At 35.6% G+C, this 18,480-nt stretch overlaps 2 protein-coding genes and 1 pseudogene across 3 annotated transcripts; 2 read left to right on the top strand and 1 right to left on the bottom strand.

The window, feature by feature from the left end:
* The first annotated feature begins 335 nt into the window (after positions 1 to 335).
* On the top strand, positions 336 to 1,462 carry LOC105969538 (thylakoid lumenal protein (Mog1/PsbP/DUF1795-like photosystem II reaction center PsbP family protein)). Its single transcript, XM_012994306.2, has one exon. It carries the CDS (start codon positions 464 to 466, stop codon positions 1,196 to 1,198), a length of 735 nt encoding a protein of 244 aa, XP_012849760.2. The 5' UTR covers positions 336 to 463; the 3' UTR covers positions 1,199 to 1,462.
* A 6,992-nt stretch (positions 1,463 to 8,454) lies between these two features.
* LOC105949017 (uncharacterized) lies at positions 8,455 to 9,712 on the bottom strand (annotated as a pseudogene).
* A 5,139-nt stretch (positions 9,713 to 14,851) lies between these two features.
* Positions 14,852 to 18,266, top strand: LOC105969533 (O-Glycosyl hydrolases family 17 protein). 2 transcript variants are annotated; one of them, XM_088812289.1, is made up of 5 exons: positions 14,852 to 15,111; positions 15,916 to 16,145; positions 16,289 to 17,539; positions 17,759 to 17,786; positions 17,948 to 18,266. In XM_088812289.1, exons 2-5 carry the CDS (start codon positions 16,082 to 16,084, stop codon positions 18,108 to 18,110), a joined length of 1,506 nt encoding a protein of 501 aa, XP_088668415.1. In that variant the 5' UTR covers positions 14,852 to 15,111; positions 15,916 to 16,081; the 3' UTR covers positions 18,111 to 18,266. The 2 variants fall into 2 exon arrangements, with proteins under 2 accessions (XP_088668415.1, XP_088668418.1); XM_088812292.1 differs by having other exon boundaries at positions 14,950 to 15,048.
* Positions 18,267 to 18,480: the final 214 nt, after the last annotated feature.

Below are 18,480 nucleotides of genomic sequence, written 5' to 3'. Positions count from 1 at the left end.
CCATAATAATAAAAAAAAATCCTTTACAAAAAACCCCCAAGCAAAGTGCAAAGCCATAGTTTAGATTTTGGGAGCGACTAAAACAAATTTTTTTTTTTTTCTCACTTCAATACCACCAACATAAAAAATAGAAAATAAATAGGTAATAACATTATTACCCTTAATGAAAAGTCAGTACCACACACAATTTATGTGGTATTGATTATATTAATGTCGTTACCTATTTATTTTCTATTTTTTATTTTTGTGATATTGAAGTAAGAAAGTGACGATATTTATTTTAGCTGACCCTTAGACTTTACATGACTATTTAATTTTCCAGAAATCCATACAAAAGTTTGACAAATGAGATGGTGCCATATGTTACACCATCACTGGTGCGTGTCAATCACACAGGATAAGGTAATAATTAGACAATATTCTTACAAAAGAACCACGTCCACCAAATCCAAACACACCAACAATGGCCACTATCTTCTCTCCCTCCGCTGTCCTCTCCTCCTCCACCACCACCACCACCACAACAAAAGCACCACTCACTCCGCCGCAACTCAAACCCCACCTCCCCACCCCACCCTCAAAGCCTCCCCTCAACCTAGCCACAACCCTAGCCGCCACAGCTCTCGCCACAACAATCCTCGCCGCCGCCCCACCCTCCCTAGCCGGCGACACCTCCCCCGCCGCGTACAAGCTCTACTACGGCACGGCCGCGAGCGCCGCCAATTACGGCGGCTACGGCGGCAACTCCGACAAGAAGGCATCGGCGGAGTACACGTACGACGTGCCGGAGGGATGGAAGGAGAAGCTGGTGTCGAAGATCCAAAAGGGTACCAACGGCACCGACAGCGAATTCTACAACCCTAAGAAGAAGACGGAGAAGGAGTACCTAACGTTTCTGTTAGGGTTTCCGAAGCTGGCTCCGAAGGAAGCAATCCTGAACAACCTCGCCCTATCCGACGTGGATCTGCAGGATCTGATCGCCAGCGCCGAGAGCGTGACCACCGACGAGAGGAAGGACGACAAGGGGCAGGTGTACTACGTGTACGAGATCGAAGGGGTCGGCGCGCACAGCTTGATCTCCGTCACGTGCGCGAACAACAAGCTGTACGCGCACTTCGTGAACGCGCCCACGCCCGAGTGGAATAGGGATCAGGACACGCTTAGGCACGTTCACGAGTCTTTCAAGACCGTCGGATGATGATGATCATGAGATCGTCTCGTTTTGATGATTTTGATTGTGTGTGTGTTGTGTAATTGATACCGTCGAGTACAGATATTTGGACATAAAAAATCGTGGAATTATCGATAAATTAATGTCTCAATCGTGTTTTGTCAAGACAGTTTGAAATACTAATTATCTTGTAATGGCCACTTGATCATAGTATACATTTCTCGTCACGGATTGTAGCTCTAAATTAACGGGTTCGAAACGTTGATTTGATCATAGTGTATGTTTTTTGAACTGATGTTACGGTGTTTGTTCGATCGATATTTAAGAAATATAATGAAGTGTGTACATATTACAACTTCCTGCAGTTTTTATATATGCAATCGTCATCAGTTCACTGTCTGCAGGGATGTATGCTACTAATATTGCTATACAAAGAATATGACTCGATCAATACAAAGTGAAGCCGTCATCGTACGAGACGTGGGGCCCACGTCGGCAAGGGGAAGCGTCCACGTCATACTCGGCGCAGCAGCTCCATCTCCTCTTCCAATTAGGTCTGCCGGTGTTGGGCCTTTTATCTTTCTCATTCCATTTGTACACAATCACCCCTGATTCGTCGCTCCACTCCCCCTCAATTCCTTGATGTGGCGGGGCTAATGCATATAATCCCTTCTCCCCTGCAATATATATATATATATATATATATATATATATATATATATATATATATATATATATATATATATATATATATATATATAATCGAATGAGTATATCACTAGACATATAGACCAGGATACGAAATAAAAAGCAAGGAAGCATGGTTAATTTTGTCTTAAAAGTTAAAACGGAAGAAGGTAAGAGATCGATACAGAGCTGAAGACAACACGGATAACTGTTTTAAGTTATTCACAAACTTGTAAACCCGATCCACAATATCACGCTAACCTAAACCCCATCGGTAATTTTCAAATTTTAGATTAAGAGCAACTTCATTATGGTCATCAAATCCTACCACGAAGTTATTCATAGCAAATACATAAAAAAAAAATAAAAAAAAAGGAAAAAAAAGGATATCCTCAAAAACACTCTTTGATCTTCACAAAGATTTCGTTTTTAATAAAAAAAAAAAATCTCACTACTTAAAACGAACACGTGTTCTGTTTCGTCTTGGCAAAATCCAAGCGTTCAAGGTTGCTACTTAAGCAGTTATCTCTCTACTGCTTCTGCTTTCAACTTCTAGTTTTTTTTCTCACTTCTATTCTTCTATATATTAAGCATCTTTTTTTTTTTTCTACTTAATCTCTTAATAACTCAATATCGACAAACCAATGTGTATTCATTGAAAGATTGATGTTGATCAAGCATTTTAGACAAATCATTAGCTACTCATCTACCTCTCATTGTAGGGATTCGGGCTTTTCGACGAACCTACAAATCATTAGCTACTCATCTACCTCTCATTGTCGGGGCTTCGGGCTTTTCAACCCGGTTTGTGTAGCAGCCCAAACTTTTTGAATTTGCTTGTGTAGTACCCCCATATAAGGTTAAACTGGAGAATATTTCACGTAATTTAGATGATTCCACTAAATTTGACATTGCAAGGATAGACGTGTAAGAAAATTCATAATTGAGGGGTAATTTAGATGATTCCACTAAATTTGATATTGCAAGGATAGTTGTGTAAGAAAATTCATAATTGAGGGGTGATTGTAATTATTCAAATATGAGGGTTTTTTGTTCTCGTAAGTTGACCTTACCTCGGGCGAGTCTACCCCTTTGGGAGGGTGGACTCAAGCCCACCCTTAATTTGCAAATTTTTTCCCCATATTATACCTATATATCTATTAAGCCCCCAGTTTTTATCAATTAGTCCACTTAAAATTCAAATTAATGAAGAAAAAAAACCCCATTTATTAGTAATTAGCCCACCCAAAATTCAAATTAATGCAAAAAAAACTCTAATTTTGTTTTTCTTTTCTTCTTTTTATGTTCCTATTTTTGGATTTTGTCGCAAAAAAAATCCCAATTTTTTTGGGGGCGCTACCCCGTACTCTAAAAATTTAATCTCAACTTATAACACATTCCTGAACTCGCCATTGATCGTAATTTAGCCCATGTGTATTATTGGTGTCATTAAAAATAAGGAAGCTTGCTTGCTTTATAAGCTAAGAGAAATTATCACATATAAGTAAATTCTTGATAACCTCATCAAGAATCTTGGCCAGGTGTAAAGTTCAATAAAAGATGGATAATGCTAAGATATAAAGTGCTAAACTTTTTATAAATATTTCGAAAAATTGAAGGTCAGACGAAACTTTAACAACACCAAAAAAAAAAAAAAAACAACATATAAATTTCAGCAAAAATAAAAAAATAAAAATTTAAAAATTAAGATTCATTGTAATTCTTCATACCTGTAGTATGGCCGTGGAAAGAGCAAGCGGTGGGGGAGTTGTGTGCGTTTTCATAAAGAGTGTTGCACCTCAAGCATCTTTTCTGTGCACATAATATCTGCAATTTTGGGGGTGTTCGGTGGTTGATTCTTGGAATTTTATAGGGGTTTGCTTGTAATAATAGTGGGGAGGAAGGACTCTGTTGATAAGCCAATTTCATTTCCAAGCTATCACCAATTATTATTACTTTTTTTTTTTTTCTTCACAAAATGACCTACATATAATATGCGGGATAATTACACTTTTGGTCCCTCATGTTTGGCCCGATTTCACTTTTGGTCCCCCTTGTTTCAAAGTGAACAAAGTTCACCTCCAAGTTTCAATTTTGAACACTTTTGGTCCCCGCCGTTACATGTCCGTTAGCAAGTAACGGAAAACACTATTTTGGGGCGAATATTACAATTTTAAAATTTTTGGGGGCTGAAAAATAATTAGAAATTTAAAATAGACTACTTATTATTAAACTTTCAATAATATTAAGTATAATGAAATTGATTTAGTTAATTTATTTTTTTATTATTAAAAAATAATCATAAGTAGTATAATGAAAACTAATATTAAATATAATGCACAATAATTTATTTAGTTAATTTCTTTTTTGTTATTAAAAAAATAATTATAAGTAGTATAATTATTATTATAAATATATTAAAGAAACTCAAGTAAAATAAGAATATGGAGATCAAATGTAAGGATAATAAAACCTTTTCCTCTTATTCTTTCTTGTATATTCAAGTGTGTCAAGTGTGTCTTTGCCTATTACAAAGTAAGCTATTTATACTACAAGGAAGATTAAGGTCCTAAGAGTTACAAGAGTGCACTTCAATTAAAGACCATTAATGGTTGTAACTCTTCATTAATTGGACATCCACTTAATGCATTTTCAATGCATTTGCAACACTCCCCCTTGGATGTCCATCTTTATAGAGTGATATGCCTCGTTAAAAACTTTGCCAGTAAAATCCAATGGGAAAAATCTGGACAAAGGAAAAAGAGTGCACATCCATGTGAAGCTTGCGACCGTGAGACACTGCCTCGTTAAAACCTTGCCAAGAAAAACCCAGTAGGATAAAAACTTGGACGAAGGAAAAAGAGTACAGTGTATGAGAGTTAATGATCACGCTCCCCCTGATGTCGGCAAGAGATCTTTGAGTCGACGCATTCCAATACTATGGACCATCTTCCTGAACATTGTAGTTGGCAGTGCTTTAGTGAATAAATCTGCCAAGTTGTTGCATGACTGTATCTGATGTACGTCAATATCACCATTCTTTTGTAGCTCGTGAGTGTAGAAAAACTTGGGTGATATATGTTTTGTTCTATCACCTTTAATGTAGCCGTTTCTGATTTGTGCAATACAAGCGGCATTATCCTCGTAAAGTATTGTGGGTGTATCTCGTATTGAAGTCAGCCCACAATTTTGTCGAATATGTTGGATCATTGATCTCAACCATATACACTCGCGACTGGTTTCATGCAATGCCAGAATTTCTGAGTGATTTGAAGAAGTAGCTGCCAATGTCTGTTTCACTGAACGCCATGAAATTGCAGCACCGCCACAAATAAAAACGTAACCACTCTGAGATCTGCCTTTGTGTGGATCAGAAAGATAGCCGGCATCTGCATAACCCACTACTTGGGATTCTGAATTGTTTGAGTAAAACAAACCCATATCAGTTGTTCCACGAAGATAGCGTAATACATGTTTAATGCCATTCCAATGTCTTTTAGTAGGCGCAGAGTTATATCTTGCTAATAAGTTGACCGAGAAAGCAATATCAGATCTAGTGTTATTTGCAAGATACATTAGTGCTCCAACGGCACTAAGATAAGGTACTTCTGGACCAAGTAATTCTTCATTCTCTTCTCGAGGGCGGAATGGATCTTTCTGTATATCCAACGATCGAACAACCATTGGACTACTCAAAGGATGAGATTTATCCATGTAAAATCGTTTTAGAATCTTTTCTGTATATGTTGATTGATGGATGAAGATTCCATTGGACAAATGCTCGATCTGCAGGCCGAGACAAAATTTTGTCCTTCCGAGATTTTTCATCTCAAATTCTTTCATCAAATAGTTTGCGGTCTTTGTGAGCTCTTCAGGAGTTCCCATAAGATTTAGATCATCCACGTAAACCGCAATAATAGCGAATCCACTATTAGATCTTTTGATGAAAACACAAGGACAAACTGGATTATTTATATACCCTTCTTTAACAAGGTATTCACTTAGACGGTTATACCACATTCTTCCAGATTGTTTCAAACCGTACAAGGATCGTTGCAACTTAATTGAGTATAAATCACGAGACCTTCCTTTAAATGCTTCAGGCATTTTAAATCCTTTAGGGATTTTCATATAAATATCACTATCTAATGATCCATAAAGATATGCAGTAACAACATCCATAAGGCGCATGTCAAGCCTCTCTGTGACTGCTAAACTGATCAAATATCTCAACGTGATTGCATCGATAACGGGAGAATATGTTTCATCATAATCAATCCCGGGTCTCTGTGAGAAACCTTGTGCAACTAGTCGTGCTTTATATCTCACGATTTCATTTTTCTTATTTCGTTTTCGTACGAATACCCATTTATATCCAACGGGTTTTACACCATCCGGTGTTTGGACTGCTGGTCCAAATACTTTACGATTTTCAAGGGAATTTAATTCAGCTTGAATAGCATTTTCCCATTTTGGCCAATCATTTCTATGTCGACATTCTTCGACAGATTTTGGTTCGGGGTCCTCATTTGCAATATCAATTGCAACCCCATAGGCAAAAATATTATCAATAACAACTTTATTTCTATCCCAGTTTTTTCTGGTATTTATATAGTTTAAAGATATCTCTTCAGATATAAGTTCTTTCTCATGATCCTCTCCAGGGGCATCATGTACTTTAGACTGATCAGTCACATTTTTCATAGCGCTTTCTTGTTCAGAGATAATATTCTCTTCAGGAGAATTTACTTCTATTACCCTTTTCCTTCTAGGGTTCTTATCTTTCGCGCCAATAGGGCGCCCACGCTTCATGCGAGGTTTCATTATCTCTTCATGTTGTCCTTCAGGGACATCAACCCGTGCCGGGGTGTTTATAGCGGGTATATGAGATTTTGTTACCGTTTTCATATCGGTAAAAGCATCCGGCAATTGATTTGCAATATTTTGCAAATTGATTATCCTTTGTACTTCTTTCTCACATTGATTCGTGCGTGGGTCAAGATGAGACAAAGACGGTACATTCCATGTAATTTCACGCCGTTCAACCTGAACCGACGATCTCTCTCCCCCTAACGGCGGGAAAATTGTCTCATCAAAATGGCAATCAACAAATCTTGCCTTAAACAAATCACCCGTCAGGGGTTCAATGTATCTAATTATAGACGGGGAATCAAAACCAACATAAATTCCAATTCGTCTTTGGGGACCCATTTTTGTTCTCTGAGGTGGAGAAATTGGAACATAAACAGCACAACCAAATATTTTTAAGTGAGAAATGTCTGGCTGCTGGCCAGAAACAAGTTGAAACGGTGAATACTTCTGAAATGAACTTGGTCTAATCCTGACCAATGAAGCAGCATGTAATATTGCATGTCCCCAAATAGAAGTGGGTAAATTAGACCGTAAAAGCAAAGGTCTAGCAATCAGTTGCAATCTCTTAATAAATGACTCTGCAAGTCCATTTTGAGTATGTACATGGGCAACTGAATGTTCAATATCAATACCAATTGACATGCAATAATCATTAAATGCTTGAGATGAAAATTCACCGGCATTATCAAGACGAATACTCTTGATGGGATAATCGGGAAATTGAGCTCTTAATCTTATGATTTGAGCAAGAAGTCTAGCAAAAGTAACAGTACGTGTTGACAATAGACTTACATGTGACCATCTAGATGATGCATCCAATAGAACCATAAAATAGCGAAATGGTCCACAAGGTGGATCTATAGGTCCACAAATATCCCCTTGAATTCTTTGTAAAAATGTTGGGACCTCGCTATTAATTTTCATTGGAGATGGTCTTATAATTAATTTCCCTTGTGAGCATGCGATGCATACACATTCATGGGGCAAAAGAATCTTCTGGTTCTTTAAAGTATGCCCATATGAATTATTTATTATTCGACGCATCATGGTCGATCCTGGGTGACCAAGTCGATCGTGCCAAAGAGAGAAAAGTTTCGGATCATTGGACTTCTGGTCCATCACAATATTTGTTTCTATTGCGCTTATAGTCGCAAAATACAACCCTGATGAGAAAACTGGGAGTTTCTCTTTAACATGCTTCTGGCATGAAATATTGGTTGTAATACAAAGAAATTCCATATTCCCCTCATTCATAGTCTCGATATGAAATCCATTGAGACGTATGTCCTTGAAACTCAATAAGTTTCTTTTGGATTTATTAGAGTACAAAGCCTCTTTGACCAAAATATTCGTTCCACCAGGCAAAACAATATTAGCTCTTCCGGAGCCATCAATTAGTTTAGTAGTACCAGAAATTGTACTAACACTTGCCTTTGCCAATTTCAAACTCGAGAAATATTTTTGATCTCGAAGAATTGTGTGTGTTGTTCCACTGTCAACCAAACAAATGTCTCCACCGTTCAGGTTGCTCACGGACTCATTATATTCCATTTTCTGGGAATAAAATAAGTAATATAAGAAGTTATAATAAAATTTATTTTCTTATATCAATCAAACAACCAACCACACATAAAATTATTTCGAACTCATTTAGGGAATGGAAAGATAAACATTATTTAACTCAAATGCAACATAAATGTAATATTTGATCAATCCTGATTGATCTATTTGTTGCCATCATTGTTATCATCACCATGAAATTTGATTTCATCAATTTTTCCACTTGGCGCGGGAAAGAAATCAGCAACATCCAAATGGGTAAGGTCCATTGGATCAATATGGTCATTCTCGGTGTTGCTAAAATCAGTAAAATTGATTTCTTTCCCTTTTCCTTTTCCCTTGATGGATGCTTGATATAAATCCACAAGGTGCCTTGGAGTACGACATGCACGTGACCAGTGCCCTTTCACTCCACACCTGTGGCAACTCTCATTTTGATTATTAGGAGGACCAAATTTTACAGCCTTGCCCTTGTCTTGTTTTTCACCATTTTTATTCCACTTCGGGTGGTATGGTACAACTCTAGGACCATCTTGATGTCGACCATGACCACGGCGATACCCACGGCCACGGCCACGACCCCGACCACGATTATAGTTGTTTGCATTCACTTAAGGGAATGAAACATTTGCATTTACTTCTAGAAATGCTTGTGATCCTGTTGGGTGGGAGTTATGATTTTTCATCAAGAGCTCGTTGTTCTGTTCAGCAACGAGGAGGCAAGAAATCAATTGAGAGTATTTGGTAAAACCTCTTTCACGATATTGCTGCTGCAGGAGCATATTAGAGGCATGAAATGTGGTAAATGTCTTTTCTAACATGTCCTGTTCTGTGACATCGTCTCCGCATAATCTCAATCGAGAAACAATTTTAAACATGGCGGAATTATACTCATTTACCGATTTAAAATCTTGCAAACGCAAGTGCATCCATTCATATCGAGCTTTAGGAAGTATCACACTCTTCTGGTGATCATATCTTTCCTTTAAATTATTCCATAGAGTAGCAGGGTCCTTTACCCCAAGATACTCGGATTTTAAGCCCTCGTGGAGATGATGGCGAATAAAAATCATTGATTTCGCCTTATCTTGTTCACTTTCCTCATTACCATCCTTAATGGTATTTCCGAGGTTCATGGCATTCAAATGGATCTCAGCATCAAGGATCCAAGTTAGATAATTTCTTCCGGAAATATCTAGAGCAGCGAACTCAAGCTTGGTGATGTTTGCCATAGCACTGTGTCATAAAATTAATAGTGCTTTAGATTATATGTATACTCAAAACTTCAGGTTTGAGTCTAATTTATTCAATATATTCAAACTTCAGGCTTTGATATTCGATATAGACTTCGGGCCTATATTTTCTATAAAGAACTTCAGGTTCTTATGATAATTTGCATAACAATAAAGCAAATAAATAATAATTAAAGAGATAGCATTTTAATTAATACATAGTAAATTAATATATTTATTATTGTATCAAAACATTTGATATCATTAAAAGAAAACCGTAGGCATGTAAAATACACACATGAACAGATAATAAAATGATTATGTCAAAAAGAATATAATAATTTTATGAGTACATGCAAATATATACGTATACACAAGCATATATGCATATATGTAAAAAATAAATGCTAAATGGATAAACAAATTTTATTAGTGTAGGCATGTATATACATACGACGTATATTAATGCACATACATATACATGTATTAAGGAAATCAGTTGTAGTGCTATATGATTTTTCAAAAACAACAAAAGTTAGGGCCGAGAGAAAGTGTTGGAAATATATCTATATGTCTCGTACTGAGATTGAATTGTGACAATAAACATGAAATGCATGTCTATTACCGAAACCAACTTCAAATAAAAACATGAGCAAACTCGTGCTGATAACGTATTATAAATATATTAAAGAAACTCAAGTAAAATAAGAATATGGAGATCAAATGTAAGGATAATAAAACCTTTTCCTCTTATTCTTTCTTGTATATTCAAGTGTGTCAAGTGTGTCTTTGCCTATTACAAAGTAAGCTATTTATACTACAAGGAAGATTAAGATCCTAAGAGTTACAAGAGTGCACTTCAATTAAAGACCATTAATGGTTGTAACTCTTCATTAATTGGACATCCACTTAATGCATTTTCAATGCATTTGCAACAATTATAATAATATTATGTATAATTATACATGACTGTTCAGCAATTTTTTTTTTATTATTATTATTATTTTTTTATTATAAGTAGTATAATTAAAAATACTATTAAATATAATTAAAAATAACTTGTTTAGTTAATTTATTTTTTATTATTAAAAAAATAATTATAAGTAGTACAATTATAATAATATTAAGTGTAATTAAAAATAATTTGTTAATTATTTTTTTATTATTAAAAAAGAAATTATAAGTAGTATAATTATAATAATATTAAGTATATTAAAAACTAATTTGTTTCATTGCTTTTTTTTTATTATTAAAAATTATAAGTAGACTAATTTAAATTTATAATTATTTTCAGCACCAAAAAATTTCAAAATTTCAATTTTCACCCCAAAATAGTGTGTTCCGTTACTTGCTAACGGATATGTAACGGTGGGGACCAAAAATGTTTAAAATTGAAACTTGGAGGTGAACTTTGTTCACTTTGGAACAAGGGGGACCAAAAGTGAAATTAGGCCAAACATGAGGGACCAAAAGTGTAATTATCCCTATAATATGTATTTAAATAATAGAGTAAATTACACCCACACCCCTAAGGTACGATAAAACAACTTTAAGGTCCCTGTGGTATTGGTAATTACACCCACACTCCTAAAACAATTGCCGGAGCCAGGATTTCGTGTTCTGGGCACCGATATGCACTATAGATGTTTCCCGCGGGGCGTTAATGCTACCATAGATGAAGATTTATAAATCTTATATAAAATAATAAGGATTTAAGAAATGTTAGAAGAGACAGGTCACCCCCTAGCTCTATGTTGTCCCCATCACCGACTGAAACTAATAGTCCATTAGAACCCTAACTGAATAACTTATCCAATGTATTATTCCGTTAGGGTTTATAGCAATGTTTCAGGGATGGTTGTAATTATCGATACTATAAGGACTTCAAAGTTATTTTAGCATACTTCAAGGGTGTATGTGTAATTTATCCTAAATAATAATGAATAGAAAATCAAAATAAGACTAGTAAATTACAATTATCATCCCCAAGTTTGACATAATTATTATGATAAATTATGAAAAAACCCCTTAACTTAGGCTAAGTTTCAAAAAGTACCATCACATGTTCGTAATTACAAAATTTCCCTAACATTTGTCTCCGCCTTTCATCGACCCCCTTACGGTGTGATTTTTCATGGAATCTTTTTCAGTCGAGGGTTTATTCGCAAAAAAATGCCGATTTTACCACTGCAAACATAATATTTCTTTATGCTACTTTAAAGATAATAGTTAACTTTAGGGGGCCCTTTACATGGAATCCTAATTCTACTTAAATATCAACTTCACAATTTTTAGTATTAGCAATTAGCAATTTTAGCGAAACATTCACTGAAATAAAAAAGATTCCGTGAAAAATCACACCGTAAGGAGGTGGGTGTAAGACATAAACAAACATTGGAGTGTTTTGATAATTACATATACATGAGGGTATTTTTTGTAATTAAGCCCAACTTCAGAGTCTTTGTTGTAATTTACCCTAAGAAGTGAGAAAAGAAGTGTAGTGGGTTACAAAAGCATATGCTAAAATATACATCTATGTACATTGAAAAAAACACAAGAAAACTATAAATAAATAGAATGAAATTAAATACTTTATAAAATGATTTTTCTCGAATATGCCTTCTTCAAGATCAAACCCATAAAAAATCTTGAAAAATGGAATTAAATTATTATTTATTTTAGGGTAAATTACACACACACTCCTGTGGTATGATTAAATAATTTCAAGGTCCCTATGGTATCGATAATTACACTCGCCCCCTGAAACGTAGTTAGAAACTCTAACGGGATAATGCATTGGATACATTATTCCGATAGGGTTCTAATGGACTATTACTTTAAGCTAGTGATGGAGATAACATAGAGTTATGGTGAGTTATAGGGTGACATGGCTCCCCCAATATTTCTTAAATCACCCATAACTCTTTGTTATCTCCACCACTTCCTGAAACCAATAGTCCGTTAGAACTCTATCGAAATAACGTATCCAATGCATTATCCCATTAGAGTTTATAACTACGTTTCAAGAGGTGAGTGTAATTATCGATACCGTAAGGACCTTAAAGTTATTGAAGCATACCTCAGGGGTTACCCTTTATTTTAATATTTCATTCCGTAGTCCAGAATTCACGGCCGTCCGTTGTAAAAGTGAATAAAAAAAGGAGGAGGAACAGAGAAAATGTGGCTCTACTTTATCCAATTTTTCTGTCTGAATAAAAACTGAAACGTTGCTTTTGAAACGGAAGACAAAAAAAGTGGGTCCCACCTCACTTTCTTACCTCATTTCTGCTGCATACACCTGGATCCCAATATTTTACTTGCACAGATTTATGCAGCATCAACTACTTTTTATTTTTTTTCTTGCATCCATATTATAAGTAAATAATTATTTGTATATTTAATTAAAATACTAGAAATTCAAACATAGAATGTCTAAATGAAATTAAATGTAGGTAAATTAAATGAGATTAATTGAGTCACATTAAATTAAGTGTGAGGAGTGAACAAAGTGGTTGTGCATGCTAAGCTTATGGATGCTACACCCGATGAAGTACAACGTATTGTTTTAACTGTAGAACTATTTAAATAATTAAGTATTTCTTAAGCATACATGCACATAAGTGTGTGTTATTATATATAGATCAATGTTCTAAAACTAAGTAGTATAATTCATCAGGTGTAGATTCTACAAAACCGTACATACTAATATCTAAAATCTACAAACTATGTGTGAATAATAAATGTAAAAGATTTCAAATTGTAAAATTGTATTTACAATGGAATTCTTTATGTCCCTCAACAACAAAACTTTGAGAAAATTTATAAGAACTCAATTTGAATTTAAGTCAAAAATTACCATAACAACTGTCTATTTTTTTTGAAGTATTTTTGTTACATATTATGTGCCACTTTTGAATATTGCATGAAATGCACATTTTCATGTTTTAAAATTATTGATTCAACTCAAAACATTCTCCCTCTCTATATTATCACGTCATTAAATGATCGAGGTCATTTTAGTCTTTATGATTGAGGTCATTTTAGTCTTTTAATGTGTTTTTCTAAAATCAAGACACATTTATTAAGATACTTAATACTTGTGTAAAGCTGAAAAAACGACAATTAATTAGAAAATAGAGGGAGTACATTGTAATAAACAAACTGGAACAAAATTATTGTTATTTTAAAAAAAAAAATTGTTCACAAAATTAACTACTCTCATCGTTAGGGGTGGGCATTCGGGTCGGGTTATTCGGGTATAACCCGACCCGGTCGGGTATTACCCGACCGGGTCGGGTAATTTTTTACGTAACCGGGTTTTTCCCGGGTTCGGGTACCCGGTGCTCCCAAACCGGGTCGGGTCCGGGTATTAGAAATCCTACCCGGGTACCCGATCGGGTACCCGGTTGAATTTTTTTTTTTTTTTTTTTTTTTTTAATATATATATATATATATATATATATATATATATATATATATATATATATATATATATATATATATATATATATATCAGTAATTCAGTATATGTATATATAGATATATATATGTATATCAGTCAGTATATGTTACTATGTATATGTCTATATATATATATATATATATCTTAAGTAAATTTAGTTATTGTTTATTTAAAAAAAAAAAAAAAAAAAAAAAAAAGAGGAAAATAGCAAAACCCGAACCCGACCCGAACCCGACCCGAGATAACCGGGTACCCGGTTGCCGGGTACCCGGTTATTTCGGGTCGGGTTCGGGTAATTTTTTTTTTGCAAAAAACCCGAATAACCCGACCCGAATAACCCGAATAACCCGACCCGACCCGAATGCCCACCCCTACTCATCGTGCCAAAATATGTGTCGCTTTGAGTTGTTGCGCATATATTAAGAAAACTAATAAAATGCCCGTCGATTTTAGAGAAAAATATATAGAATGACTTAAATATCCATGTTATTAATGTAGTTTCCATTAATTCTACCTCAATTAATATATAGCAATAAGGGCAAAATTTGGAAAATAGTAATTAATGCATTATTGAAATTCTAAAGTGACAAATAAATATGAAACAAGAACAATTTCTCAAAGCGACAGTTAATTTAGAACGGATGGAGTAATAATTATAGCACACAAAAATAAAATTCTCCTAAAGAAATCAATAATTAAATTTCCAAAAAACATATCCCTGCATTTATATAGTACTACTACTTACAAACACAATTAAGCTAATTAATATGTGATTACTAAATTACTAAATTAACTTTGTACATTAATCAATTAATTCATAAAAAAGAAGCGGTAATAAAAAAAGCAGCAAATGACATTGATTTATCCACCCTGTCTGCCTCCCCCACACTTCGGTGCCCCAACCCTTCATCTCCTTCTTCCCATTTCTTTCACACTCTCTCATTTTTAGCCTTTTTAATTTTATTTTTTTGCAGAAGTATCCTCATAAAAAACCCAAGTTCAAAATTAAATAAAAAATAAAATAAATCATCCACAGGGGTTGGTGTACGCAGGCATTGCTGCAAGTGAGTTGTTTTCTACTCGAACCCATGTTGATTTTTGCTCTTAGTGATGCAGTTTAGTAAAAGGTACTTCCGATTCTTTATACCCTTTGTGAATTTTTTTTGTGTAAAGATCGAGTCTTTACACAACAATTTTGCTCGTAGTACATAAGATTGTGTGTGTGTGTGTGTGTGTTGATGTTCAGTGAATTATTGCTTGTCCTTTTTTTTTTTTTTTTTTTTTTAATATGTGAATCTTGAAAAAGATTTTTTTTTTTTTTTTTTGATTTTAGTATTGCATTTTGGCCTCAAGTGTACTAACTAGGAAGTTATATATGTATGCTGTATATGGGTTATGAGTTTGATGGGATTGAGTATTAAAACCGAAATAATTTGGTTTTGTCATACATTAATTAATAAGTAAGAATTGAACTTATTATTCTCGGATTCTTTCTATATTCGAGGCGTTTACGGCAAAAATCGTTGAGTTTGTATGTTTTGGGTTTGGCATTTAGTTCATCTTGCATTCCCCTTGTTTGTTTCGTCTTCTTTTTCGTTTTCGTATATTTTTTATGGGTTTTTGGGAATTTAAGTAATAATCGAAGATCTCGTTCGACCATACTTGTGTCGTTGCCATTAACTTGTTCGACGTTATTCGGATAAATCGGTTCTAGTTACTTTCAAGTTCATGTGAATCTTCTAGTTAGAGAAAAAAACGATTTTTTATACCCCTAGAAACAATTAAGAGCTCGTAATGTTGTATTTGTTTTCTACAATTCTCGTTTACTATAATCAATTTACGATTAGTGGTTTGATCATGTTCCTGATTTCAAACGAGCACTATACATTATGATATTAGTGCGCTGCCTAACTTCTCGACTATCGATGCAGGTTTTCTTAGCATTTTCCTGGTCGACAACGTTTGAAGACACAAGTGCAATTTTTAACGCCGTTTTACATAATTTTTTGTTTCGAAATAACTGTTCCTCGAAAATTTATCGAAAATAAAGCTCGGTGTTTCGGTTGAAAGTCGAAGCCAATTCTTCTATTGCTGCTGATGAAGCTCCAAATACAATTTCAAGCTCTCTTTGTATTTGTCGGAGTTCTCGTCAATAGTGTTGGTAATCCCGATAAACATTTAATTTCGTTTTAACGTACACGATTTTCTTTGTATTTGCATCATGTGAAAAATTGTGTTATTCGATGTGTATGATTAATTAATAAATAATAATTAATAAAACCGATCATCTTCTCAATCGCGCAGGTGCTTACATCGGAGTAAACATCGGAACCGATGTCACAAACCTACCGCCACCTGTCGAAATAGTCGCAATCCTCCGGGCCCACCAAATAACACACGTCCGCCTCTTCGACTCCGACGCACGAATACTAAATGCTCTCTCCGCCACCGGAATCCAAGTCCACGTCAGCGTCACAAACCAAGAGGTCCTCGGAATCGGAGAGTCCACGTCAGCAGCCGCCACCTGGATCTCCAAAAACATCGCCGCCTACCTCCCCTCCACCAACATCACCGCCATCTCCGTCGGCAGCGAAGTGCTGACTTCACTACCGAACGCCGCCCCTATCTTATTCTCTGCGATGAGCAACCTCCACAAAGCCCTTGTGGCGTCGAACTTAAACGACAGAGTCAAAATCTCGACCCCGTTTGCGATGGATGTAATCCCTAACCCTTTCCCTCCTTCCACCGCTAACTTCAATTCGACTTTCAACACCACCATCTTCCAAATCCTCCAATTCTTGAAAAACACGAAATCTTTCTATACGGTGAACGCTTATCCGTACTACGAGTACGTGAAGAGCAACGGAATATTCCCATTGGAATATGCTCTTTTCAAACCGTTGTCTTCCGTCAAACAAATAGTTGACCCCAACACACTTTTCCACTACGACAACATGTTCGATGCTTTAATCGACGCCGTTTACAATTCCATAGCGGCTTTAAACTTCTCGGGAATTCCCGTCGTAGTTACTGAAACTGGCTGGCCGTGGTTCGGTGGGGCCAGCGAGCCGGATGCTACTTTGGGCAATGCCGAGACTTATATTAATAATTTAATTAGGCGGGTGGCGAATGAATCGGGTCCGCCCAGTCAGCGCTCGTTTCCGATCCATACGTACATTTACGAGCTGTTTAACGAGGATAAGAGAGGCGGCGATGTGTCGGAGAGGAGCTGGGGTTTGGTTTTCGCTAACGGCAGCACAGTGTACGATTTGAGTTTGAGCGATGGCAGTGAGGATGATGTGAATGGTTCGGTTTCGGTTTTTTGTATAGCGAAACAGGGCGCTGAGGAGAGTGGGCTCAGAGATGGGATTAACTGGGCCTGTGGGCCCGGTCGGGCCAACTGTGGGCCCGTTCAGGAAGGTCGGGCTTGCTACATGCCGGATACGTTGCAGAATCATGCTTCGTTTGCGTACAATGATTACTATCAGAAGATGAGGGGCGCCGGTGGGACTTGCGATTTCGGTGGCACTGCTGTAATAACAAGTGTTGATCCTAGTAAGTTTTCTTTATTTACCACTATGAATCTAATGTTCTCTTTTAAGTGCTGTTAGTTAAATAAGTTGCATAATTTCCAGTTCTACCCTTGTTAACTAACTTTCTTTGACAAGGGTATTTTAGTCTAAACATGTATATTTTCGTAAAAATTAAGCCACAAATTTTGTACTAATAGCCACAAGTTTTTAGTTAACACTTCTCCGTGTATTTTTATTGCAGGTTACGGATCTTGTAGATTTACGGGAAGGTCAGTTCGTTATTTTCTACGCCCCATCTTGTTTTTACACTATATTTAGTTAGAAGAATGTATAATATATATATATATATATATATATATATATATATATATATATATATATATATCTGAGTTGCTAATGTATGTTTTGCATTTACATATTTTGGTTGCAGTTCGAATTCGAGCACAAGCGGGCCATTTCCATCTCCGGCGTTTGGGCCGGTAGGCCCGTCATCGGGGAGCTCAAGAAATGTAGATATTTTTCGGTTCGGTATTTTATTTGCAGCGAATGCTCTGCTTTATTTGCTTGGTGTGAATTCCAGATACATTTTGTAGCTTTGAGTATAGTCTCGAATTGCGATTTTATTTTTTTGTGGGGAGGGATGTGTTAGAAGCCATTTTCACACACTCAACCGTATTTTGGAGAAATTCGTGTTTGTTTTGATTTGATTTGATGGACTTGAAAATCAATGCATCGTCTCATCTTCATAATTAGGACGAATTTATTTTTCATTTATCAATTTATTTATTTATGTGGATCAATTATGATGAAAGAATTAAGGGACTAGATCTGAAAGTTGCTACTCAACCTGTCTCATATTATACGTCGTTTTGGGTGGTTATGCCTATATTAAGATATTTAATGAATATGCATAAATTATACGGAATATAATATAGTAAAAATACTAAAATACCCTTGTCATTA

This window comes from Erythranthe guttata, chromosome 2, assembly GCF_056151865.1.
Source record: "Erythranthe guttata isolate IM_541 chromosome 2, IM_541, whole genome shotgun sequence".
Taxonomy (NCBI): Eukaryota; Viridiplantae; Streptophyta; class Magnoliopsida; order Lamiales; family Phrymaceae; genus Erythranthe; species Erythranthe guttata.
This window is presented reverse-complemented; position numbering and strand designations above follow the sequence as displayed.

Bases quoted from the DNA above. Each gene is read 5' to 3' on its own strand.
- LOC105969538 (XM_012994306.2), top strand. From the start codon at position 464: ATGGCCACTATCTTCTCTCCCTCCGCTGTCCTCTCCTCCTCCACCACC.
- LOC105969533 (XM_088812289.1), top strand. From the start codon at position 16,082: ATGAAGCTCCAAATACAATTTCAAGCTCTCTTTGTATTTGTCGGAGTT. The intron at 17,540-17,758 runs GTAAGTTTTCTT...TTTTTATTGCAG, and splicing joins AATAACAAGTGTTGATCCTA to GTTACGGATCTTGTAGATTT. The intron at 17,787-17,947 runs GTCAGTTCGTTA...TTTTGGTTGCAG, and splicing joins TCTTGTAGATTTACGGGAAG to TTCGAATTCGAGCACAAGCG.